This window comes from Planococcus citri, chromosome 5 (assembly GCF_950023065.1).
Source record: "Planococcus citri chromosome 5, ihPlaCitr1.1, whole genome shotgun sequence".
NCBI classification, from domain to species: Eukaryota; Metazoa; Arthropoda; class Insecta; order Hemiptera; family Pseudococcidae; genus Planococcus; species Planococcus citri.
The window spans coordinates 71,898,819-71,917,424 of record NC_088681.1 but is presented as its reverse complement, the minus strand read 5'-3'; the positions used below and the strand labels follow the sequence as shown (position 1 = coordinate 71,917,424).

The window sequence follows — 18,606 nt, the reverse complement described above, 5'->3', positions numbered from 1 at the left end:
GCGCTGCCAAGATCACCCAGCGGGATAAATTGGCGTTACTCAGGTTTTTTTGCCAAGATGGCTGCCAGTTGGCTGCCAGTTGGTTGTCTTATACGCAGGTCCAGTGTCTATACCATTACCCTTCCAAAGCTCAGAACGAGAGATGAAAACCGAAAACGTTTAAAATTATCGTAAAAAGAAGTGAAATAATTCGAAAACGTAAGTCAGTTCTTATGAAATGGTGTGTATGTGCCTGTGCCGTTCGATGTTACCTTACACAGCTTTGAAAGTCAATTAGAAGTACCGTTATCAGACTACTCTTCCATTTCTAATTTGAGTGATTTTTTTTTTGTTTCAGTCTGTTGCTGTGATAAATTTCTTTCAATGTCTCCTGCCACTTTTCAGCCGATTAATGAAAACACAAAGCATTCGAAACTCGCTTATATACTTCTTAGCATCACAGGTAATTTTATCAATTAGAAAATTTTCAATACCCAGTTGCGTACAGTCATTTTATATTAGTTACAACAACGGTATGAATTTTCTTATCATTGCCTCGACAAGGTGGAACGGCCGTAACTATTTCACTGCTAGCTGCTCCTTTCTTATCCCCCGCATTTCGAAAAATATGCTTACCGTACGTTCCTGCTACGTCCACTCAGATGAGTAACGTGATGAAAGCTCTGAGAAACCGTTCGGGAAAATTGGTCGACTTGGGTAGCGGAGATGGACGAATAGTAAAGTACAATTTTTTTACACCGTACCAAAGGTAGAGTTCTACATTATTCAAGTTACTTCGTATTATCACGTAGGTGCGATTGGCCACTGCCCATGGGTTCGAAGCTGTCGGCGTAGAACTGAATATTTGGCTGATATTGTATTCACGTTTTTCGTCATTTACGAACGGACTTTCCTCGAGCGCGAAATTTTACCGTAAGAACATATGGTCGTTCGATTTGAAGCCGTATTCGAATGTAATTTTATTTGGAGCCGAAAACATGGTAAGCCCGTCCCATAATGGCTTCATTTCAGTTTCGTTTCAACCTGCAAACTTTTGTAAACACTCGACGATGTGATCTAGATGGACGTAATGGAAAAAAAATTAGCAACCGAATTGTCAAACGGAAGTGTCGTGATCACGTGTCGATTTCCTCTTCCCAATTTTAAAGCCGTCGAAATTATTGGCGAAGGGCAGGATACCGTTTGGAAATACGTGTTCAGAACTGACGCTCAGACCTGAGACGATGGTAGAAAATGCACCAGTTGCGATAATATTCTGATTTTTAATTTTCGAAATACATCGCCGTAAGTTGTAATTATTGATCGTAGGTATTTTATCGCAAAAAATTAAAACACATGGAAAAAATTGAGGAAAAAAGGTAGGCAATGTAAGCGCGACTAGATCGACGTGACCAATTAATGGAATACAAGCGTGTGAAATGTTCGTCGGTGTGTTTAAATGTTTTTGTTCTCTTTTCGAAGCCATGTACATGTAAAAGACACGGTAATGTGAATATGTAATCAAATCCGCAAATTGCTCCCTTAAATCTGCAAAAGTGGTTATTGGTTATTGTTTATAATTAGGTAGGTATATTAGGGTTTTTCGAATACTCGCGGTTCAGTTGAGAAAACCGGAAAGGCGGAAAGCCATCTGCAGATTCGACTTTTACCAGGAACTGGGCACATGGCGTGCCTTTTCCCTGGCTCTGTAGAATCGGTCAGTCAATGGTCAGGATATGCCTACATTTCGGGTGAGCGATGAATTTTGAAAGCAAAAAATTGTCGACTCGGCTGAATTTTTATGTGATTGAAGAACCAGCTCGTGTCCGGGTATGCTACACCAAGTACGCCGACAGTTCATCTTATTTTTAACAACGTAAAATTATTGTTTCGAATTATTACGTACACGTAGGTATTCATCAAGTCACGTTTACCTGTGTACGTAAGTAAAATGTATGTAAGGCACCTATATACAAGTAATATAATTTTATATACTCTTACAACAATCGTTTAGGTAGATTACTTCATCGTGAAAAAGTGTCTGTTTTATTTAACTACCCAAAACGGTATATTTACCTAATAAAATACATACAAGTAAGAATAATTTTTTGATACCTAATTTGTTTTTGTTCAAAGATTATGCTGATAGTTAACAGTACTTCTACTTTACCTACGAGTATGTAATGTACTGGCCCTCGCGGCATTCCTATAGTCGCACTGATGCTATGCATCAGCAGATGTACAGGTGTCCCAAGTCCGAACATGCCTTCTTCATTTTTTTAAGCAGATTTTTTTTCACATTACCTACACCTACTGTCGCTTTAAAAATTTAACAGCTTATAGGGATAAACGCTTGAAGTCAAAGAGAAAGAAACTATTAGGTACCTACTTATTGACTGTTAGCTGTTAGGTATGAGAACAGATCGGCCTCGTATGTAGCGACATGACTATGATACCTAATTGCCATAGAGACACCACACAATCGTGAAATATCGAGTAAAGGTAAGTAGGTACATAATTATTTTCTTCCTTCTCAAAAGCCCGATACGCTTACCTATAGGTAAAATTAGTGTTGACAACGCTTTCTCCACATCTTATCAGAATACCCCTATGCTGGAAATGCAAACTCTAAATCAATTGCAATACTGGTTGGCCACAAGCCGCAACTTTCGCATAATCAAATATAGTGGGGAAAGGAACGCAAGAAGAAAAGAATGAGTTGAATATAGGTATCTACTTTTCACATCATATGTAGTTAGATATATACATAACATTTATACCAAGCTCGTAAGTTGTCAATCCTCATTCCCTTTTTTAAATTTTTACACTACACAGTGAATGTGTAACTGAATCATCGTTTAACACGGGCTTTTCAATAGACGTCACTTGCTGTTATATTTCATATCGATCGTTGATCGTTTACTGCAGTCCTTCTCCTTAGCTCAATCCGAAACAACAGTTGTACCTAACACAAACATCAATTCTATGGTCTTTGGCGCCGTGTTAATCCTCTTTCTGGGTACCTAATATACTTACAGCTTTCAATCAGAATTGGATAACGTACCAATACTAAGGAAACCCATTATCTAAATTCAGTAATATTTGGGCCTCGTTTCATCTTGGTTCTTGTCAATGGTTGACGTATTGATTGATACGTAGGTACTTACAAATACTTACTTACTTACGCTACAATTTGACCAGGCGAATGCGTTTTCACTTTGGAGAACAATCTGAACACGAGAATAGAAATGGTGATTGCAGAAGTAAGTACATCTATTTGGCAAAGAAACCACCAGCAATCCACCACCTTGCTTGGAACTGCACGATGTGAAAACAGACGGTGGTATAATACTGTTGAAAAAGTAAGTTGCAACTTGCATGGTAAACTTGTAGGTATGTTTGTTTTTTACTTTTTTTTTTCATGGTACCTACTTGGCAACTACCTATCAATTGAAGACTATACTTTTGCACTACTTACAAAATCATTGACTCGGATCTAACTTGTTGTGACCAGCCCATACGAGTATCTACGGAGAATCCGGTGTTGTGTTGGCCAGTAACAAATTTGAAACGTTTCCTACATTCACGGACACCAACATGGCTGTAATCAGCACAACTACATATCCAATACGGCAGTTTCCAACTAAGAGCCAGAGTTGTGCCCAGAAATTTTGGTTTCCCCAAAGTCAGATCGACGCCGATCAACAGGCCGGCCATTGAAACTTCGCCCACCCTTACTCCAACCGACGTTATAATTCCACCCACCACCAATCAACCGGTTGCCATCAATTCATTACCATCCGTAGTCACCATTCTACCATTGCCAGCGAATAATTCTCTCAATGGCGGTGGCGGCAGATCGAACGAGTCAAATAACTTTTTCGCAAAACTGGTGGGTTAAACGAGCACCTCGGCCCTAGAACATTATGCAGCGAAACGCTCCGCGAACATCGCATTCGTCAAAACATTTGACATTAATAAACTGTCATACGTACTCGAAATCTGTCTATGATTTGACAAATTAATATCTAGTAAAATACACGTGTAAATGTAACGCACGCGTTTATTTCGTAACGATAACGACCGAGCAAGGATTAGGCTACATGTCTGTAGCTCAGCATTCCTTTTCTCGACCAAAAGCCAAACAAATGAAATGCGCTCGTCGTACAAAAAATTGTATAATATTCATTTGACCGAAATAAACCTCTCCTCTTCCAACAAAAACGAAATTACCAACGTATACAAGGGTTCTTGTCGGCAAACTTGCTGCTTCATCATTTGTAAGAAATCTTCGCGTTCTTCTTTGTCAGCGCCTCTCGTTGAAATTCTTTTTTGCCTGCGAATGAAAAGGAAGATATTTGTAAAAAGTTGGCTATCGCTATCGCTAGCGACGTTTACCACTAATTATTAGGAACACGTGCCACTTCATACCCTGATGTTTGAGCTGGACCCATCAAATCTAATTTAATGGTTTCATGTTCGTTGGCGTACATGTGCGTGAATTCTTCCAAGATTTCCACATTTACGACGTACTTGAAAAATAAAGGAAATATGAAGGAACGCTGATTTCTAATTCGCGTTAGTACATCCAGCGCAATTCTTTTTTCCGACGGCCAATTTACTTGCACGAGAATCAATAAGTAACCGTATATTCTATCCGCATCGACGCCATCGACGTTCGGCAACATTTGCTAAACATACAAGCAAAAGGAAACGAATTGGAGACACGACACGAAAAAAAACAGACGAATAAAAAACCAAAATTCTCTACCCAGAACTTCAAAATGAGTAATTTGGCCACGTATTGTAAAATTGCTACTTTGGTCAACGGCAAGTAATGAAGATGCCGAGCCACGCCGACTTGGGTTAAATTTTGACTACAGCTTCCAATAGTATGAACCGTATGCAACTGCTTCACCACCTGAATACTACTTTCGCCTAAAAACTGATACAAATACGTATCAAACGTGAGTATCAATTCGCGACATTTCCACAACATGAACATTTAATCGGATAGGAGTAGGAAAAAATAAAATAAAAATACAGAAAACGTAATTTCAATTTCTGCTCGAATAAGCACTTACGCGGAAATGTTTGACTATAAAATTATACGACAGTCTTTGAATCCAAGTTCGAATTGAACCGTTATCGTTTTGAATGTTCGATTGAAATTCGTCGAATTTGGCTCGATAAAGTGCGACGTCTGTAGTAAAATCTAGAAGCCAATTATCGAGCCGTATATGTTGTTTTAATTTGAAGAATTCTGAGGAAACAAAAAAAGCAAACGAGAAACGATCAAACGAATCAAAATATGTATACTCGATTTTACCAAACTTATTAATTAACGAAACGAGAAAGTAAAAAAATGATGATAAGATAGTACGGAGTTCGGACGCACCTTTTTGATAGGTTTCAGTAGACTGTAACATACTCCAACATGTAAGCGCAAAATTGAAATGCTTGATAATATCGCCGGTACCTTCGCCACCAGTCAAATTAGGTAAAGTCGGATCGGAAGAATCGATTTTCATTCTCTTCGAAGAAGGAATTGTATTGATTTCGTCCATTTCTTCACTAACAAATGCTTCAACCAGAACGGAGGAAATTCTATTATCCGCACCTAATGAATATTACGAATACGAGTATAAATGAAAATACATATGAAATTGCAACGGCGAGTGAAATAAAGAAATAAAAACAGAAGGAAATCTAAAGAGGTACACGAAAGCTTACTTGATTGGAGTAAGGCATTGTATTGATACAAGCAATATGCAAATAAAATCGTAAGGCAGAAAATTAATTGTTTAACTCCTTTACTCGGATCTAATGCATTTAATCGTACGGTACTGAAAGTTAGGATATGTTGCCACGTGACATCTTTATTCCTACACCCAGAACGTAGGTACAAACGGATTAGATAAATGAACGAAATACCTTCACCTTCGTACATTACGAAATAAGAAAAAAATTGAAATAAAATAAAACTCTTCTTACCAAGGATAAGAAAAAATTGAGCACAATTCCCAATCTAATTTACCACCGAACAACCGTAACAAAGCGTAAAAGGATTCCCAGTTAACGCCAATCTTGCTTTCGTCATCTGCAAAAGTCTAAGATCGGAAAAATTAACCACGATGATGGCTGAGCGTAACGAAATACGAGTACATCTCCGTTCTAACAAAATGCGCTATCTTACTTCCTGAGAATTTTTTGTCATTAACGAAGCTAAATAGAATTCGGTTGATTTGTGTAAAAATCGGTATAATTGTTTAGAGGGTAGATCCGCGTTCGCGTGCAGCAGTAAAGGTAATACGTCGCACACTATCGAAAAAAAAAAAAAAAAAAAAAATGCCGGTAAGTAATCGTCTGCCAGTGACACGAATTACATTGTCTAGTTCATAATGCGATGGTGATATCGCCTTCTCCTCCTTCTTTATACTCTTACCCAATGTTTTTCTGTAGCAATTTATAACGCTCGGGCAGTGTCCGTGCTTTTCTGCCGTGATTAGGGTGTCAACCAAACGCACCTACGATCAAACAAACGATACTTGACATGCGGCGTACTCGATAAGCATTATTCCTACGCGAGTAGCATCGCCATTCGCTACTTCGTCTTTGTGTCTATTTTATTCTACAGCAATTCAACTTACAATCAACTGCGGCGTTGCTTGCGGAAATTTTCGAAATAAAAGTAACATCAATCGACAATGTTCCATGGTATCTTCACTTCGTTCTGCGGTCACCGTTAGAATATCGTGCTGAGTAACTGCGAATATGTATGCAAGACGCGTTTGAATAAGAACGCGTAAAATTCCGATGTAGTACTTACACATATACTAAGTAAATCAACGTCAACTCGAGCTTACCAGCAGGTATGCAAGAAAACATTTTCCTGAGAAACAGCGTTTCAGGATTCGAACTTTCGGTCCTCAGCGCATTGGTCAGGGTATTGATTTCTTGCCACAAACCGCTTTCCGAAATGAAAGACTGGAATCTTTAAACAAATAAGAATTAATATCGACACGCGTACATCGATAATTTATCAACACAAAAATTATACGCACAGTGTAGCGAAACATTTTGCCGCTTCCTTAGCGTTATCATTATTCTTCTCGATTGTATAAGCTTCAAACTACAAATTATATGGTTAGTAAGTTCCTATAGGTACTTATAACAATCGAATCGGTCATCGGTGACCATATCAAAGGAGAATTACTCACTTGTATTCTAAAATTATGAGGAAATAATGTTTTAGCAGTCAGTATCCAAGCTTTACAAAGATAAGGATTGATTCGGAAAGCTTCCTTCGACTTCGACACCAAATATTCTTCATCAGCTATATTATCTGAGTCTGGATCATCACCCAGTAGAGGCATTTTGATTTTTATACTTTCAACCGATTGTATGAATAACGATCAACGCTGAAATAATAAAGTAATCTAGGATGTTTCTATTACCTTTCATTCTCAACTTTTCAGATGAATAAAATAATTAATTTTTACCTGCACTGGTTAGGAATTAGGATGCATGCACCATAAAACAGCAGGCTAGCTAGTAGCTACAATGTATTTCACACAGGTGTTGAATATCTATTCAAAATGAAATAAAATCGAGACAAATCAATTCTCTTTGTAAATTATTGAATAAGTTCTTCATTTTTCATTTACGCGAGCTCCGATGCATTTGCATGGCATATCATCAGTGCTGCCGTTTTGGTCTTTCACAACTATACGAAAAAAGATACGGAAATTCTGAAAAGATACGGTTTTTTTTTCAGTACCATATTTTCACTTTGACACTCATTTTATCAATTTTTAAAAGGGTATTCCGGAATCCTCAGGGATCTTGATTCAAAAATATGATAACATTTGCACTCAGAAGTGAAAACATTTCGTGATTCATGTGATAATTTTAGAAAAGGGAAGGTAAAATTACTGCTCGAGCGAAGCGAGAGCGAAAATTTTTTGAAAAAAATGGGTCTAAGAAACGAAAAAACGTCCATTTTTGCATGATTTATTGGAGAAAAATCAAGAAATCCGTACATTTCTATAGTTTTTTCATAATTATACGAAATTTTGAAAAATCTACAGCATTTTTTGGCAATTTTGGTAAATTATACGGGAATTATACTGGAATTGAATTATACGGAACGTTATACGGAGATTTTAAAATTATACAATTTCCGTATAATTATACTGTAAACGGCAGCACTGCATATCATACCGAAACTGAACTGATAATGTTTATCTTATCACTGAATTCAAAAAGGGGGGGAGAGGAGTCGTTCAACCCAATGGGATGGGATGCGTCTAACTCAAATTTCAAAAGTGAAAGGGTAGGTACGTTGGCTTAAAATTTGAAAAAAAACAAAAAGCACTTTTTGACTGATGCTAGCCCTTGAGAAAGGTGGTACATGAAAGACGGAAAAGAGAATGGAATTGAAGCATACGTTTCCAAAACGCACCAAGTCCATTTTCAAAGATTCTGAGGTTGCAAGGCCATCTAGCATAAAGTTGCGGCCCAAAATGGTTGATTTTTTGATATGTTGTGCCCAAGGGTCTTGGCTACAACATATCAAAAAATCGGTCAATTTGGGCCATTTCTACATTTCCAAATTGTACTAAGTACCATGAATTTCTTATGAATATTTTTTTGGACTTGGTGCGTTTTGGAAACGTATGCTTCAATTGAACTAGGGAAAAAGTCGTCATGGTAAAAATCTTTTGTCAGGTGTCTTTTCTATTAAAGTTTTCCCCCGAGCCCATCATTTTGAAAGTTGTTGGGGAAACCACGATCAACGGTGAGAATAGAGTTCGATTTTTCCATTTACGGAAAATATCAGGCCCAGTTGGCAAACATCAAGTCGACGTTTTCATACTATTTCGGAGAAATCTTACGGACTGAGAAATACGCAACGAAGACTAAACAGAATGTAATAAAAAAATTACGTAGGTGCTCAGTGCAGCGTACATCTATTCAACTGAAGTCATGGCCGGAACGGATCGAGGTAAATAGGATTCAAATAAATGAACCATCGAGACCGTAAGGTAAAAGTAAAAGAGACGAAAAATTTTCCTCAAAATAGAAGAGTGTTATCTATCAGTTATGAAATACTTTCAAATAATTGAGGGTCATCAAAAAAATTACTCGAATAGTTTACCGTAAAAATTTTTTTTGATACAATCTAATAAATAATTAACTTGATACAAAACAATCTTTAAAATAGAATTTACATACATTTTTAACGTTCGGAACACTTTCGACACAACTTAAAATTAAAGTCTACTACATCATTTGTTCTAAGAATGTAACGTAATACAGGCACAAAAATAACAAACGCATGCTGTAATGTATATGATTCGCAGAGTTGATGAAAATTTTACACAAATACGTTGATACCGCATTACCAACAGAATGTTCAACGGACTCGTAATAAACCGTACGAATGAATGAACCTCTAAAATACTGAATGTTCTTTTCGCGTTGCTTGCTGTGGAATTTGAAATGGAAGAAAATATCCGCGCACCTTCAGAGTTCAGCGCATTACATCATGCCACCCATACCTCCCATGCCTCCCATTCCACCCATTCCACCCATACCGCCAGCACCCATTGGCGGCTCTTCTTTCGGTATTTCGGTGACAACAGCTTCGGCAGTTGTAAGCAAAGATGCAACGCCAGCAGCGTCCGTCAATGCGGTTCGGACCACCTGAAAACGTGATTTTCGTTAAAAAAAAAAAAAAAAAAAAAAAGTCAACGACAAGAATAAATTCGAGTCGAACGATTACAAAAACTCACTTTAGTAGGATCGATAATTCCTTTCTCTATCATATTAACGTATTCGTCGTTGAGAGCATCATATCCGAAATCTCCAGCGCCGTCCAAAACTTTCGATACAACCACAGCCGCGTCAACTCCAGCATTTTTCGCTATCGTCATACACGGCATACGGAGAGCTTTACGGACAATTTCGACTCCAGTCTTTTGATCATCGTTACCGACTTTAAGGTTATCTAAAATTTTAATGGAACGTAATAAAGCGGTACCACCCCCAGGTACGATACCTTCCTCGACGGCAGCTCTAGTAGCGTTCAACGCGTCATTAACGCGATCTTTTTTCTCATTGACTTCCACCTGGCAGAGTAAAACAAAGGTTAACCAACGACCGATGTTATTGTTACAAAATGTTTCAATCCCAATCGTTGAATAATACTCACTTCGCTCGACCCGCCGATTTTCAAAACTGCCACACCAGATGCTAACCTGGCTAATCGCTCCTGCAACTTTTCTTTTTCGTAATCGGACGTTGTTTCTTTGATCTGATCTCTAATCTGTTCCGCTCTTCGAGCGATGTCTTCTTTTTTACCTTTACTCTAGAAACCAAAAAAAAAAGAGAGAAGTAGGTAAATCAAATGAACTTCCAAAATGCGAAGACGTTCGCTTGAGAAAAATACCGTCATTCAATTACCTTCAGAATTAGCGTATCGTCTTTAGTAATGACGATTTCACCAACTTGACCTAAATCAGTGATTTGCACGTCTTCCAATTTGACAGTCTCCGCTTCGTCTTGAAATACAATACCACCGGTAGCGATAGCCATATCTTGCAAAGTGGCTTTACGATTGTCTCCAAAACCTGGTGCCTTCACAGCAGCAACCTGTAATCCGATTTTCAGTCTGAAAACGAAACACAAAAATTATTAAAAAAAAAAAAAAAACAAGCGGCAACAGTCACACGTACTTAATAATGACAAATACGAACCTATTCACAACTAGGGTGCTTAAAGCTTCGCCATCTATATCTTCGGCGATCAAAATCAGCGGTTTTCTTTGAGCGTTGGCTAATTCCAAAGCGGGAATGATGGATTGTACGCTGGAAATTTTTTTCTCACTGAATAATACTAAAGCGTCTTGATATTCGACTTTAGCACCTGCAAAATGCGATGAAAAAGAATAAGCGTATACGCTGATAAACTTACAGCAGTTAATAACTGAAGAGGAAAATGTATGCAAACCTTTCGGAGTATTTATGAAATAAGGGGATATATATCCACGGTCGAATTTCAGCCCTTCGATTACATCTAATTCATCGTTCAATGTTTTACCATCTTTGACGGTGATAACTCCATCTTTCCCAACCTTTTTCATCGCTTCGGATATCAGATTTCCAATCGTATGGTCACCGTTCGCAGAAATGGTGGCGACTTGAGCTATTTCTTCAGGTGTGGTAACTTCTCTGGAAATTGATTTCAAATTTTCTTTCACCGCGTCGACGGCCAACATTACACCTACGACGTAAAATTAACAAGGATAAGAAATCGAACCAGTTTCACTCCGGATCATACATCCGAGCTGGGCAGGTTATACCTTTTCTGATTTCGACCGGATTCGCGCCCTTACTGATTTTTTCAAAACCTTCTTTCGCAATAGCGCGAGCCAACACAGTTGCGGTTGTGGTACCGTCTCCAGCTTCTTCGTTAGTGTTGTTGGCCACATCTTGCACTAATTTAGCGCCGATATTTTGGAATTTGTCTTTCAGTTCGATGCCCTTGGCTACAGTAACCCCATCTTTAGTGATTTTAGGAGAGCCCCACGATTGTTCGAGAATAACATTACGGCCCTGAAAACACTCCATGCTGAGGTACTGTTTCCGGCTACTACGATATGCATAGCGTATCTTACTTACCTTAGGACCCATTGTAACTGCCACGGCATCAGCCAGCACATCTACGCCTTGTAACATGAGAGCTCGAACATCGGCACCGAATTTCACATCTTTGGCGTAACATCTGTACATTTGACGACAGGCAGACGACTTCAAAATTCTAGGTAGACGATACATCTGAAACCCGGGGAACATTTAAAGAATAGAATGTCGAATAACTAAACAAACTTGCGCAGTTTAAAAATTACGCAGAATCGTCTCATAAAACCAGGGTAACAACGCCAAAAATGACCGCAATCAGTCACAAGCACGTGGTTTCACTACTCAGGTGACAAAAATCTAGAATAACGAGCGACGAACTTGAATCCGAATTCTTACCTTGGCACAATTCAGATAATGGTGATCTAGAGACTCGAAAATGATAATTTCAAATAATTTTACGGTGAAACTTTTATCGAAAAAAAAAAAAGAAAGAGGCAGAACACGGTTCTTTAAACTTACAGCAGCCGGTTGCGAACTTTGATAACTTGATAAGTTGAGATGATGAAATAAGTAGCACAGAAACACCGAAACACCAGAAACACCAAAGTTCATAGAAAATCACAGAAAATTGGAACGTTCTAGAAGTTCTTGTTTCGTTCCGTCTTCCGTGCCACGCGTCCTATTTCATCCGTGCCATGAAGAGGTTTCGTTTTCGTTTCGTTCCGATTCTCGGCACACGAATCCCAGATGTAACAAAACAAAAATCAAACAGCCCGTAACGTTATGAAACGAAAAATTGAAATCTGACAACGCTGTTTAGTCATGGGTCATGTTGACGCGACGAGTGACGAATCTAATCTGCGGAGCCGGAGGGAAGAAAGAAACAAGAAAATTAATGATCGACGGAAGTTCCCTAGGTAATAGGTATTTGTATTGCCGATTTAATTATTAATACAGTTAATTTTTGATTTGATCGATGATTGACTGTACCAAGTACCAACAGAACTGTTCGTTACTTGCAAAGTTAGTGCTTTCGTGAATATTCGGCGTGAATTAAATTGAACGACCAACAAGTCACCAAGTCACCATACCAAGCGCCTCTGAAGTTTGAAATTGATATGTGATTTTTATGGTAACATTCGATAATTTGATTTCGAGTTGGTTAAATTTCTACTATATTGGTTCGTATATCGCATCACTATGACGGATTCCAAGTACTTCACAACCACCAAAAAGGGAGAAATTTTCGAACTAAAATCCGAGTTGAATAGCGATAAGAAAGAGAAGAAACGCGAAGCTGTGAAAAAAGTGAGTTTCGCTTTACACGTCGCTCTTATGTAGTATGTATTCATAAAGTAATCGAAAGATATGTAACGATTTTGATTAGGTAATAGCCTCGATGACAGTTGGTAAAGATGTGTCAGCTCTGTTTCCCGATGTAGTTAATTGTATGCAAACGGATAACTTGGAATTGAAAAAGTTGGTTTACTTGTATTTAATGAATTACGCGAAAAGCCATCCCGATATGGCCATTATGGCTGTAAACACATTTGTCAAGGTAAGCGCAGTGTCGACAGTGAGTTGTTGCGCAAGGTGTCGGCGTAATTACATTTTGTTTCGATTGCTAGGACTGCGAAGATACCAATCCTCTTATTAGAGCGTTAGCCGTACGTACGATGGGTTGTATACGTGTCGATAAAATAACCGAATATCTGTGCGAACCGTTGAGGAAATGCTTGAAAGACGAAGATCCTTACGTTAGAAAAACTGCCGCAGTATGCGTAGCGAAATTATACGACATAAACGCGCAATTGGTCGAAGATCAAGGATTTTTGGACCAGCTGAAGGATTTGCTGTCCGATTCCAATCCGATGGTGAGAACAAATACGGTATTCCGTGCTTCTTCTTCTATTTTTTTTTTTTTTTTTTTGTCCATTTCCGATGATTTACGAATGAAATATTTTGTTCAAGGTTGTCGCTAACGCGGTTGCTGCGCTTTCGGAAATGAACGAGACCAACACCAGCGGATCGATGTTGATCGAGATGAATTCGCAAACGATTAATAAGTTGCTGACCGCTCTTAACGAATGTACCGAATGGGGTCAAGTGTTCATTTTGGATTCGCTGGCGAATTACGCGCCGAAAGACGATCGCGAGGCTCAAAGGTGAGTGCTTTCGAGCGTCAATTTCGATATTACGTAATCGTACTGGCGCGATTTTAATTCCGCGTGACTGGTTTCGATAGCATTTGCGAAAGGATTACACCTAGACTCGCGCACGCTAACGCCGCTGTCGTATTGTCGGCGGTTAAAGTGCTGATGAAGTTTATGGAAATGTTGCCATCCGATTCGGACTTCGTGGCCACTCTAACGAAGAAATTAGCTCCTCCATTGGTAACCTTATTGTCGTCGGAGCCCGAAGTGCAATACGTGGCTTTACGTAACATTAATTTGATCGTACAAAAACGACCCGACATTCTAAAGCACGAGATGAAAGTGTTTTTCGTCAAGTATAACGATCCTATTTACGTTAAGCTGGAGAAGTTGGATATTATGATACGCTTGGCGTCTCAAGCTAATATCGCTCAAGTTTTATCCGAATTAAAAGAGTACGCGACCGAGGTGGACGTTGATTTTGTGCGAAAAGCCGTTCGTGCGATCGGTCGATGTGCTATCAAAGTCGAACAGTCAGCCGAGAGATGTGTTTCAACCTTATTGGACCTGATTCAAACCAAAGTGAGTGATACTCGTATTCTTCATTATTAGTTACGAACCGCGTCTGGCGTACACTTGTTCTGTCCCTACGGATTTTTCATCGACTTTTTTCTTACACTCGCAGGTTAATTACGTCGTTCAAGAAGCCATTGTCGTCATAAAAGATATATTTCGTAAATATCCCAACAAATACGAAAGTATCATATCGACATTGTGCGAAAATTTGGATACGTTGGACGAGCCAGAAGCTAGAGCGTCGATGATATGGATAATTGGCGAGTACGCTGAACGAATAGACAACGCTGACGAGTTACTAGAAAGTTTCTTAGAGGGTTTTCAAGATGAAAATACGCAAGTACAACTACAGTTGTTGACTGCTATCGTGAAATTGTTCTTGAAGAGGCCGACAGATACGCAAGAATTGGTGCAACAGGTACGTGTTACGGTGCGGTGTGGTGTCGATGGATGCCAGCTCAGCGCGGCGCGGCGCGGCGCACCTCCATCCCGTCATCGCATTTGGCATTTGTAACGATTCGGATTTCAGGTCTTAAGTCTGGCTACGCAAGACTCCGATAATCCTGATTTGCGAGATCGTGGTTTCATTTATTGGCGATTATTATCAACCGATCCGGCTGCTGCCAAAGAAGTGGTCTTGGCTGAGAAACCGTTAATTTCCGAGGAAACGGATTTATTGGAACCGACACTTCTGGACGAATTAATTTGCCACATTTCCAGTCTAGCTTCCGTTTATCATAAACCGCCGTCTGCTTTCGTCGAAGGTAGACCAGGTTTTCGAAAATCGTTGCCCGCAAGGTATCGGTATAAATGTGATCCCGCTCAATATATGTAAATGCGCATATGTACGTAACTACGTATGTAATACATTGTGTATTGTGTTGTCTTGGCAGAAACGATACAGGCTCGACGTCCGCATCAACTACGGTAGTGTCGCAACCGGCCGTTATACCCTCTCAGGATACGCTCATAGGCGATTTGTTAAGTATGGATTTGAACGTTCCGCCAGCCACGTACAACACCGCCGCTCCGAGTCCGTCTGTGGACTTTTTAGCTTCCGGCATCGACAGTCTGGTACGTGAAAAACTGGTAAACTTTCGATTATGCGCATTCGTATTGTTGAATATCGTCCGTGTCTTTTCTTCAGTTAACTTCGGATGTCAACTCGTCTACATCAGTTACCGCTGCTCCAGTGTCGCAATCGACTACCGGAATATTGGGCGATATTTTTGGTTTCGCTCCCACGTCCGCCTCTTATGTACCGCCCAAGCAAATTTGGTTGACCGCTGAAAATGGTAAAGGATTGGAAGTATGGGGCAGTTTTTCCAGAAAGTAAGTGTTTCAATCTAGGCGCGCTACTTTTTCTGCTTATCCTTGTGTTAATTTTTTTATTTTTTTTTTCATTTTTTTCATTTCGCAGGAACAATCAAATCAACATGGAATTCACGTTTAAAAATAAAGCAATGCAACCGATGATGGATTTCGCCATTCAGTTGAATAAAAACAGGTATCTGCTATCGATGTACTGTACTACTATTGTTAGTCTAAATTGGAAGAATAATCAATTTGTAATTCGGTTCTTATTCAAATTCAGTTTTGGATTGACACCTCAGCGACCGTTGCAAGTAGTCAGCCCGTTGATCCCCGGCGGTTCTCAGGATAGTACCTTACCTCTGAGTACGAGCGGCGCTGTATTGCGAATGGATCCGTTAACGAATTTGCAGGTACGTTGGTCGTACTACATACGTACTGTGGTTTTGCTTGCAAAATATCCAATCCAACTTTTTATCGTTGTCGTTGCGATATAGGTGGCAGTTAAGAACAGCATCGACATATTTTATTTCGCTTGCGTCGTACCTATGCACGTATTTTTCATGGAAGACGGCGAAATGGATAAACGATTGTTCTTGAACACGTGGAAAGATATTCCATCCCAAAACGAGGTGCAATACACCATACGTAATGTTCCATGTAACGCTGGTGAGTAAAACTTTTCATCTGACATAGTCCTCTTTGTTTTCCTTTTTTCTTCTTTTTTCTCTAAAAAAAAATCAATATTTTTTTGGAATATCCATTCGAGTAAAATACTTACCGACGACGAATTTGCAAATGCGAATATTAATTTCATCATCCATTTCTCGGGCTTGATTTAAATAGATGCCGTGGTGCAAAAAATGCGACAAAACAACGTATTTAATATTGCCAAAAGAAACGTCGAAGGTCAAGATATGCTGTATCAATCTCTCAAGCTGACTAACGGTATTTGGGTGCTGAATGAATTGAAAATTCAACCAGGAAATCCAAATATTACGGTAAATACCTACGTTAATAATTCCGCCTTTATGTCGTGTAGAACGAATATCTCATACTCTGTCGCGTCGAATCTACATTATGTGTATTGCTTTGCTATCGTACGAATAATGTTGACGCAAAACTGTTTCAGTTGTCTTTGAAGACCCAAGCTTTGGATGTCGCGCCCGGAGTTTATCACGCCTACGAAGCGATTTTACGCAACTGAATGTGGACTGCGGTACATTTACTTATATTTATTTACGACGAAGTCGCTTCTTTTTTTCATACATGTTTGGTACCTATATATCTCCTTAATATTTATTCGAATAAAAGCGTCGATATGGGGTATCGCGTATTGTAACGCTTGCCTACGTTATCATAAGTAAGAAATTGTGTTTTATACAATTTCAGTATTATTATAATTATGTGTATGTAATTGTATGTACTTGGATGTGCATTGTAGTCGATTACCTTCTATTTCATTTTATGTACCTATGTACACGATCGTACTTGTCAATCTCGCGTACTCGTATGCCACACTTCATAAGTATTACTCGCGTGCGGCTCTTGGCGCGTTATTTTCCATTATCATTCCGCGAGTCATGTTTCATTTATTTATTTATTTATTTACCTATGTATTTAATGTATCACGCATTCGTTATTTTAGTAAATAAATAATCTTTATTATCGTTGAAAACGAGGACTGATTCGAAACTTATCATCGTCCTTAGCCAGTTAGCCAAAAATAAATAATGAAAAAAAAAAGCAACGAAGAAGTCTCATTCCACCCATGAAGGAACCGGCCGGTTTCAGAATCTACGAATTATTGATGTTGCGGTGGTTGTTAAATATGAAAAAAATTTAATTGAACCCTCCCTTCGCATTTTTCGGATTTTTTTGATCTCCAAAAAAATCGATTAAAATGTCGTTTTCTACTAATTCGAGGTCGCCAAGTCCGAATCTGGTGTCCGTTTGTGTCGAGAGACGCTGCTTCAGTGAGAAATTGCGACTATTTCGCTGAATACGAGTCCGATCGCAAAATAAACGTCATTTTTGGATTCAGTGACCTCAAATAGGTCAGAAAACATCATTAAAATGCAAAATTTGACAATTTTTTTCCAGCTCATTTTGAGTTCAAAAAATTGCAAGTTTTCGAGTAGTAGGAACTTGGGAAGCTTCGCTTTGGTTTACTTTGGCGATTGGACACCCGAATTGGATTCCTCGTCCCCAAAAAATCCGCCAACATTCAGCATTTCAGATTCAGATTTCAGCAAAGTAGTCGCGCGTTTGGGCAAAAAACCCGTTTTTTCATTACTTTTTTTTGCCCAAAAAAAAAAAAAAATGCAAAAGGGCATGAAGTCATGAACCTTATGTGACACTGAAAAGTTACGTTCCCACGTTCCGGTTCCGTTTCGCGTCACAGCCTCTCACGTCACGCTAGGCAGGGTGCAAGGTGTGCGGTGCAGTGCGTGAGACCGTGAGTGCGTGTAAAGGTGCGTGTAAAGCGACATGCTGGTTAACGTATCATGCTGAGAAAGCCTAAAAATAAAACAGCCGCCAGAGCGCCAAAAAACGGGGTTTGTTATTCTCACATACAGTTAGCAACCTTATCTCTTATTCACGCTCAAACTCGTTCCTTTTTTACATACAAACATCAATCCAACATCCAAGTGCAAAATCGTAATCGACATCGTATCATCAAACATCAATCATTCCATCAATGGATAAACTTAGCGGAATGTTTTTGGAATGAAAATTTGATGTAATTTTATTATTTTAATAAGTAATTATTATTACTAACTAAGTAGTTGCAACTTGCAACTTGCAGCTATGGAGTTTATCTAATTTTTGAGGGGAATTGGTCCATTGGAAGGGGATTCAGCAAGATAATATAAAGAAAAGACCAACATTCAACATCATCTAATTACGCATATTTTCTTCTAAATTTTCCATTGAGGATT

The 18,606-nt window shown here is 39.0% G+C and overlaps 4 protein-coding genes across 7 annotated transcripts; 2 read left to right on the top strand and 2 right to left on the bottom strand.

Moving 5' to 3' along the window:
- The first annotated feature begins 38 nt into the window (after positions 1–38).
- LOC135847187 (ATP synthase subunit C lysine N-methyltransferase) lies at positions 39–1,295 on the top strand. 2 transcript variants are annotated; one of them, XM_065366628.1, is made up of 5 exons: positions 39–198; positions 338–442; positions 544–716; positions 792–980; positions 1,061–1,295. In XM_065366628.1, the coding sequence occupies exons 2-5, from the start codon at positions 364–366 to the stop codon at positions 1,217–1,219; spliced, it is 600 nt and encodes a 199-aa protein (XP_065222700.1). In that variant the 5' UTR covers positions 39–198; positions 338–363; the 3' UTR covers positions 1,220–1,295. The 2 variants fall into 2 exon arrangements, with proteins under 2 accessions (XP_065222700.1, XP_065222701.1); XM_065366629.1 differs by having other exon boundaries at positions 52–220.
- A 2,729-nt stretch (positions 1,296–4,024) lies between these two features.
- Positions 4,025–7,691, bottom strand: IntS10 (integrator complex subunit 10). 2 transcript variants are annotated; one of them, XM_065366618.1, is made up of 14 exons: positions 7,482–7,691; positions 7,200–7,418; positions 7,044–7,111; positions 6,846–6,973; positions 6,630–6,745; positions 6,425–6,506; positions 6,176–6,300; positions 5,974–6,089; positions 5,713–5,864; positions 5,378–5,599; positions 5,064–5,242; positions 4,751–4,924; positions 4,411–4,670; positions 4,025–4,315 (listed from the first exon to the last, which is right to left on the bottom strand). In XM_065366618.1, exons 2-14 carry the CDS (start codon positions 7,353–7,355, stop codon positions 4,165–4,167), a joined length of 1,929 nt encoding a protein of 642 aa, XP_065222690.1. In that variant the 5' UTR covers positions 7,356–7,418; positions 7,482–7,691; the 3' UTR covers positions 4,025–4,164. The 2 variants fall into 2 exon arrangements, with proteins under 2 accessions (XP_065222690.1, XP_065222691.1); XM_065366619.1 differs by having other exon boundaries at positions 7,200–7,400.
- Positions 7,692–9,131: 1,440 nt separating this feature from the next.
- On the bottom strand, positions 9,132–12,189 carry LOC135847182 (heat shock protein 60A-like). The gene is made up of 9 exons (XM_065366616.1): positions 12,021–12,189; positions 11,664–11,819; positions 11,345–11,597; positions 10,993–11,265; positions 10,740–10,908; positions 10,447–10,654; positions 10,196–10,351; positions 9,777–10,112; positions 9,132–9,687 (listed from the first exon to the last, which is right to left on the bottom strand). The coding sequence occupies exons 2-9, from the start codon at positions 11,817–11,819 to the stop codon at positions 9,523–9,525; spliced, it is 1,716 nt and encodes a 571-aa protein (XP_065222688.1). The 5' UTR covers positions 12,021–12,189; the 3' UTR covers positions 9,132–9,522.
- A 295-nt stretch (positions 12,190–12,484) lies between these two features.
- On the top strand, positions 12,485–17,342 carry AP-1-2beta (adaptor protein complex 1/2, beta subunit). Of its 2 annotated transcripts, none has more exons than XM_065366614.1 (14): positions 12,485–12,932; positions 13,012–13,182; positions 13,253–13,498; positions 13,596–13,789; positions 13,870–14,359; positions 14,463–14,771; positions 14,883–15,151; positions 15,247–15,427; positions 15,501–15,685; positions 15,774–15,860; positions 15,948–16,077; positions 16,162–16,333; positions 16,511–16,665; positions 16,797–17,342. In XM_065366614.1, the coding sequence occupies exons 1-14, from the start codon at positions 12,825–12,827 to the stop codon at positions 16,869–16,871; spliced, it is 2,772 nt and encodes a 923-aa protein (XP_065222686.1). In that variant the 5' UTR covers positions 12,485–12,824; the 3' UTR covers positions 16,872–17,342. The 2 variants fall into 2 exon arrangements, with proteins under 2 accessions (XP_065222686.1, XP_065222687.1); XM_065366615.1 differs by having other exon boundaries at positions 12,991–13,182.
- Positions 17,343–18,606: the final 1,264 nt, after the last annotated feature.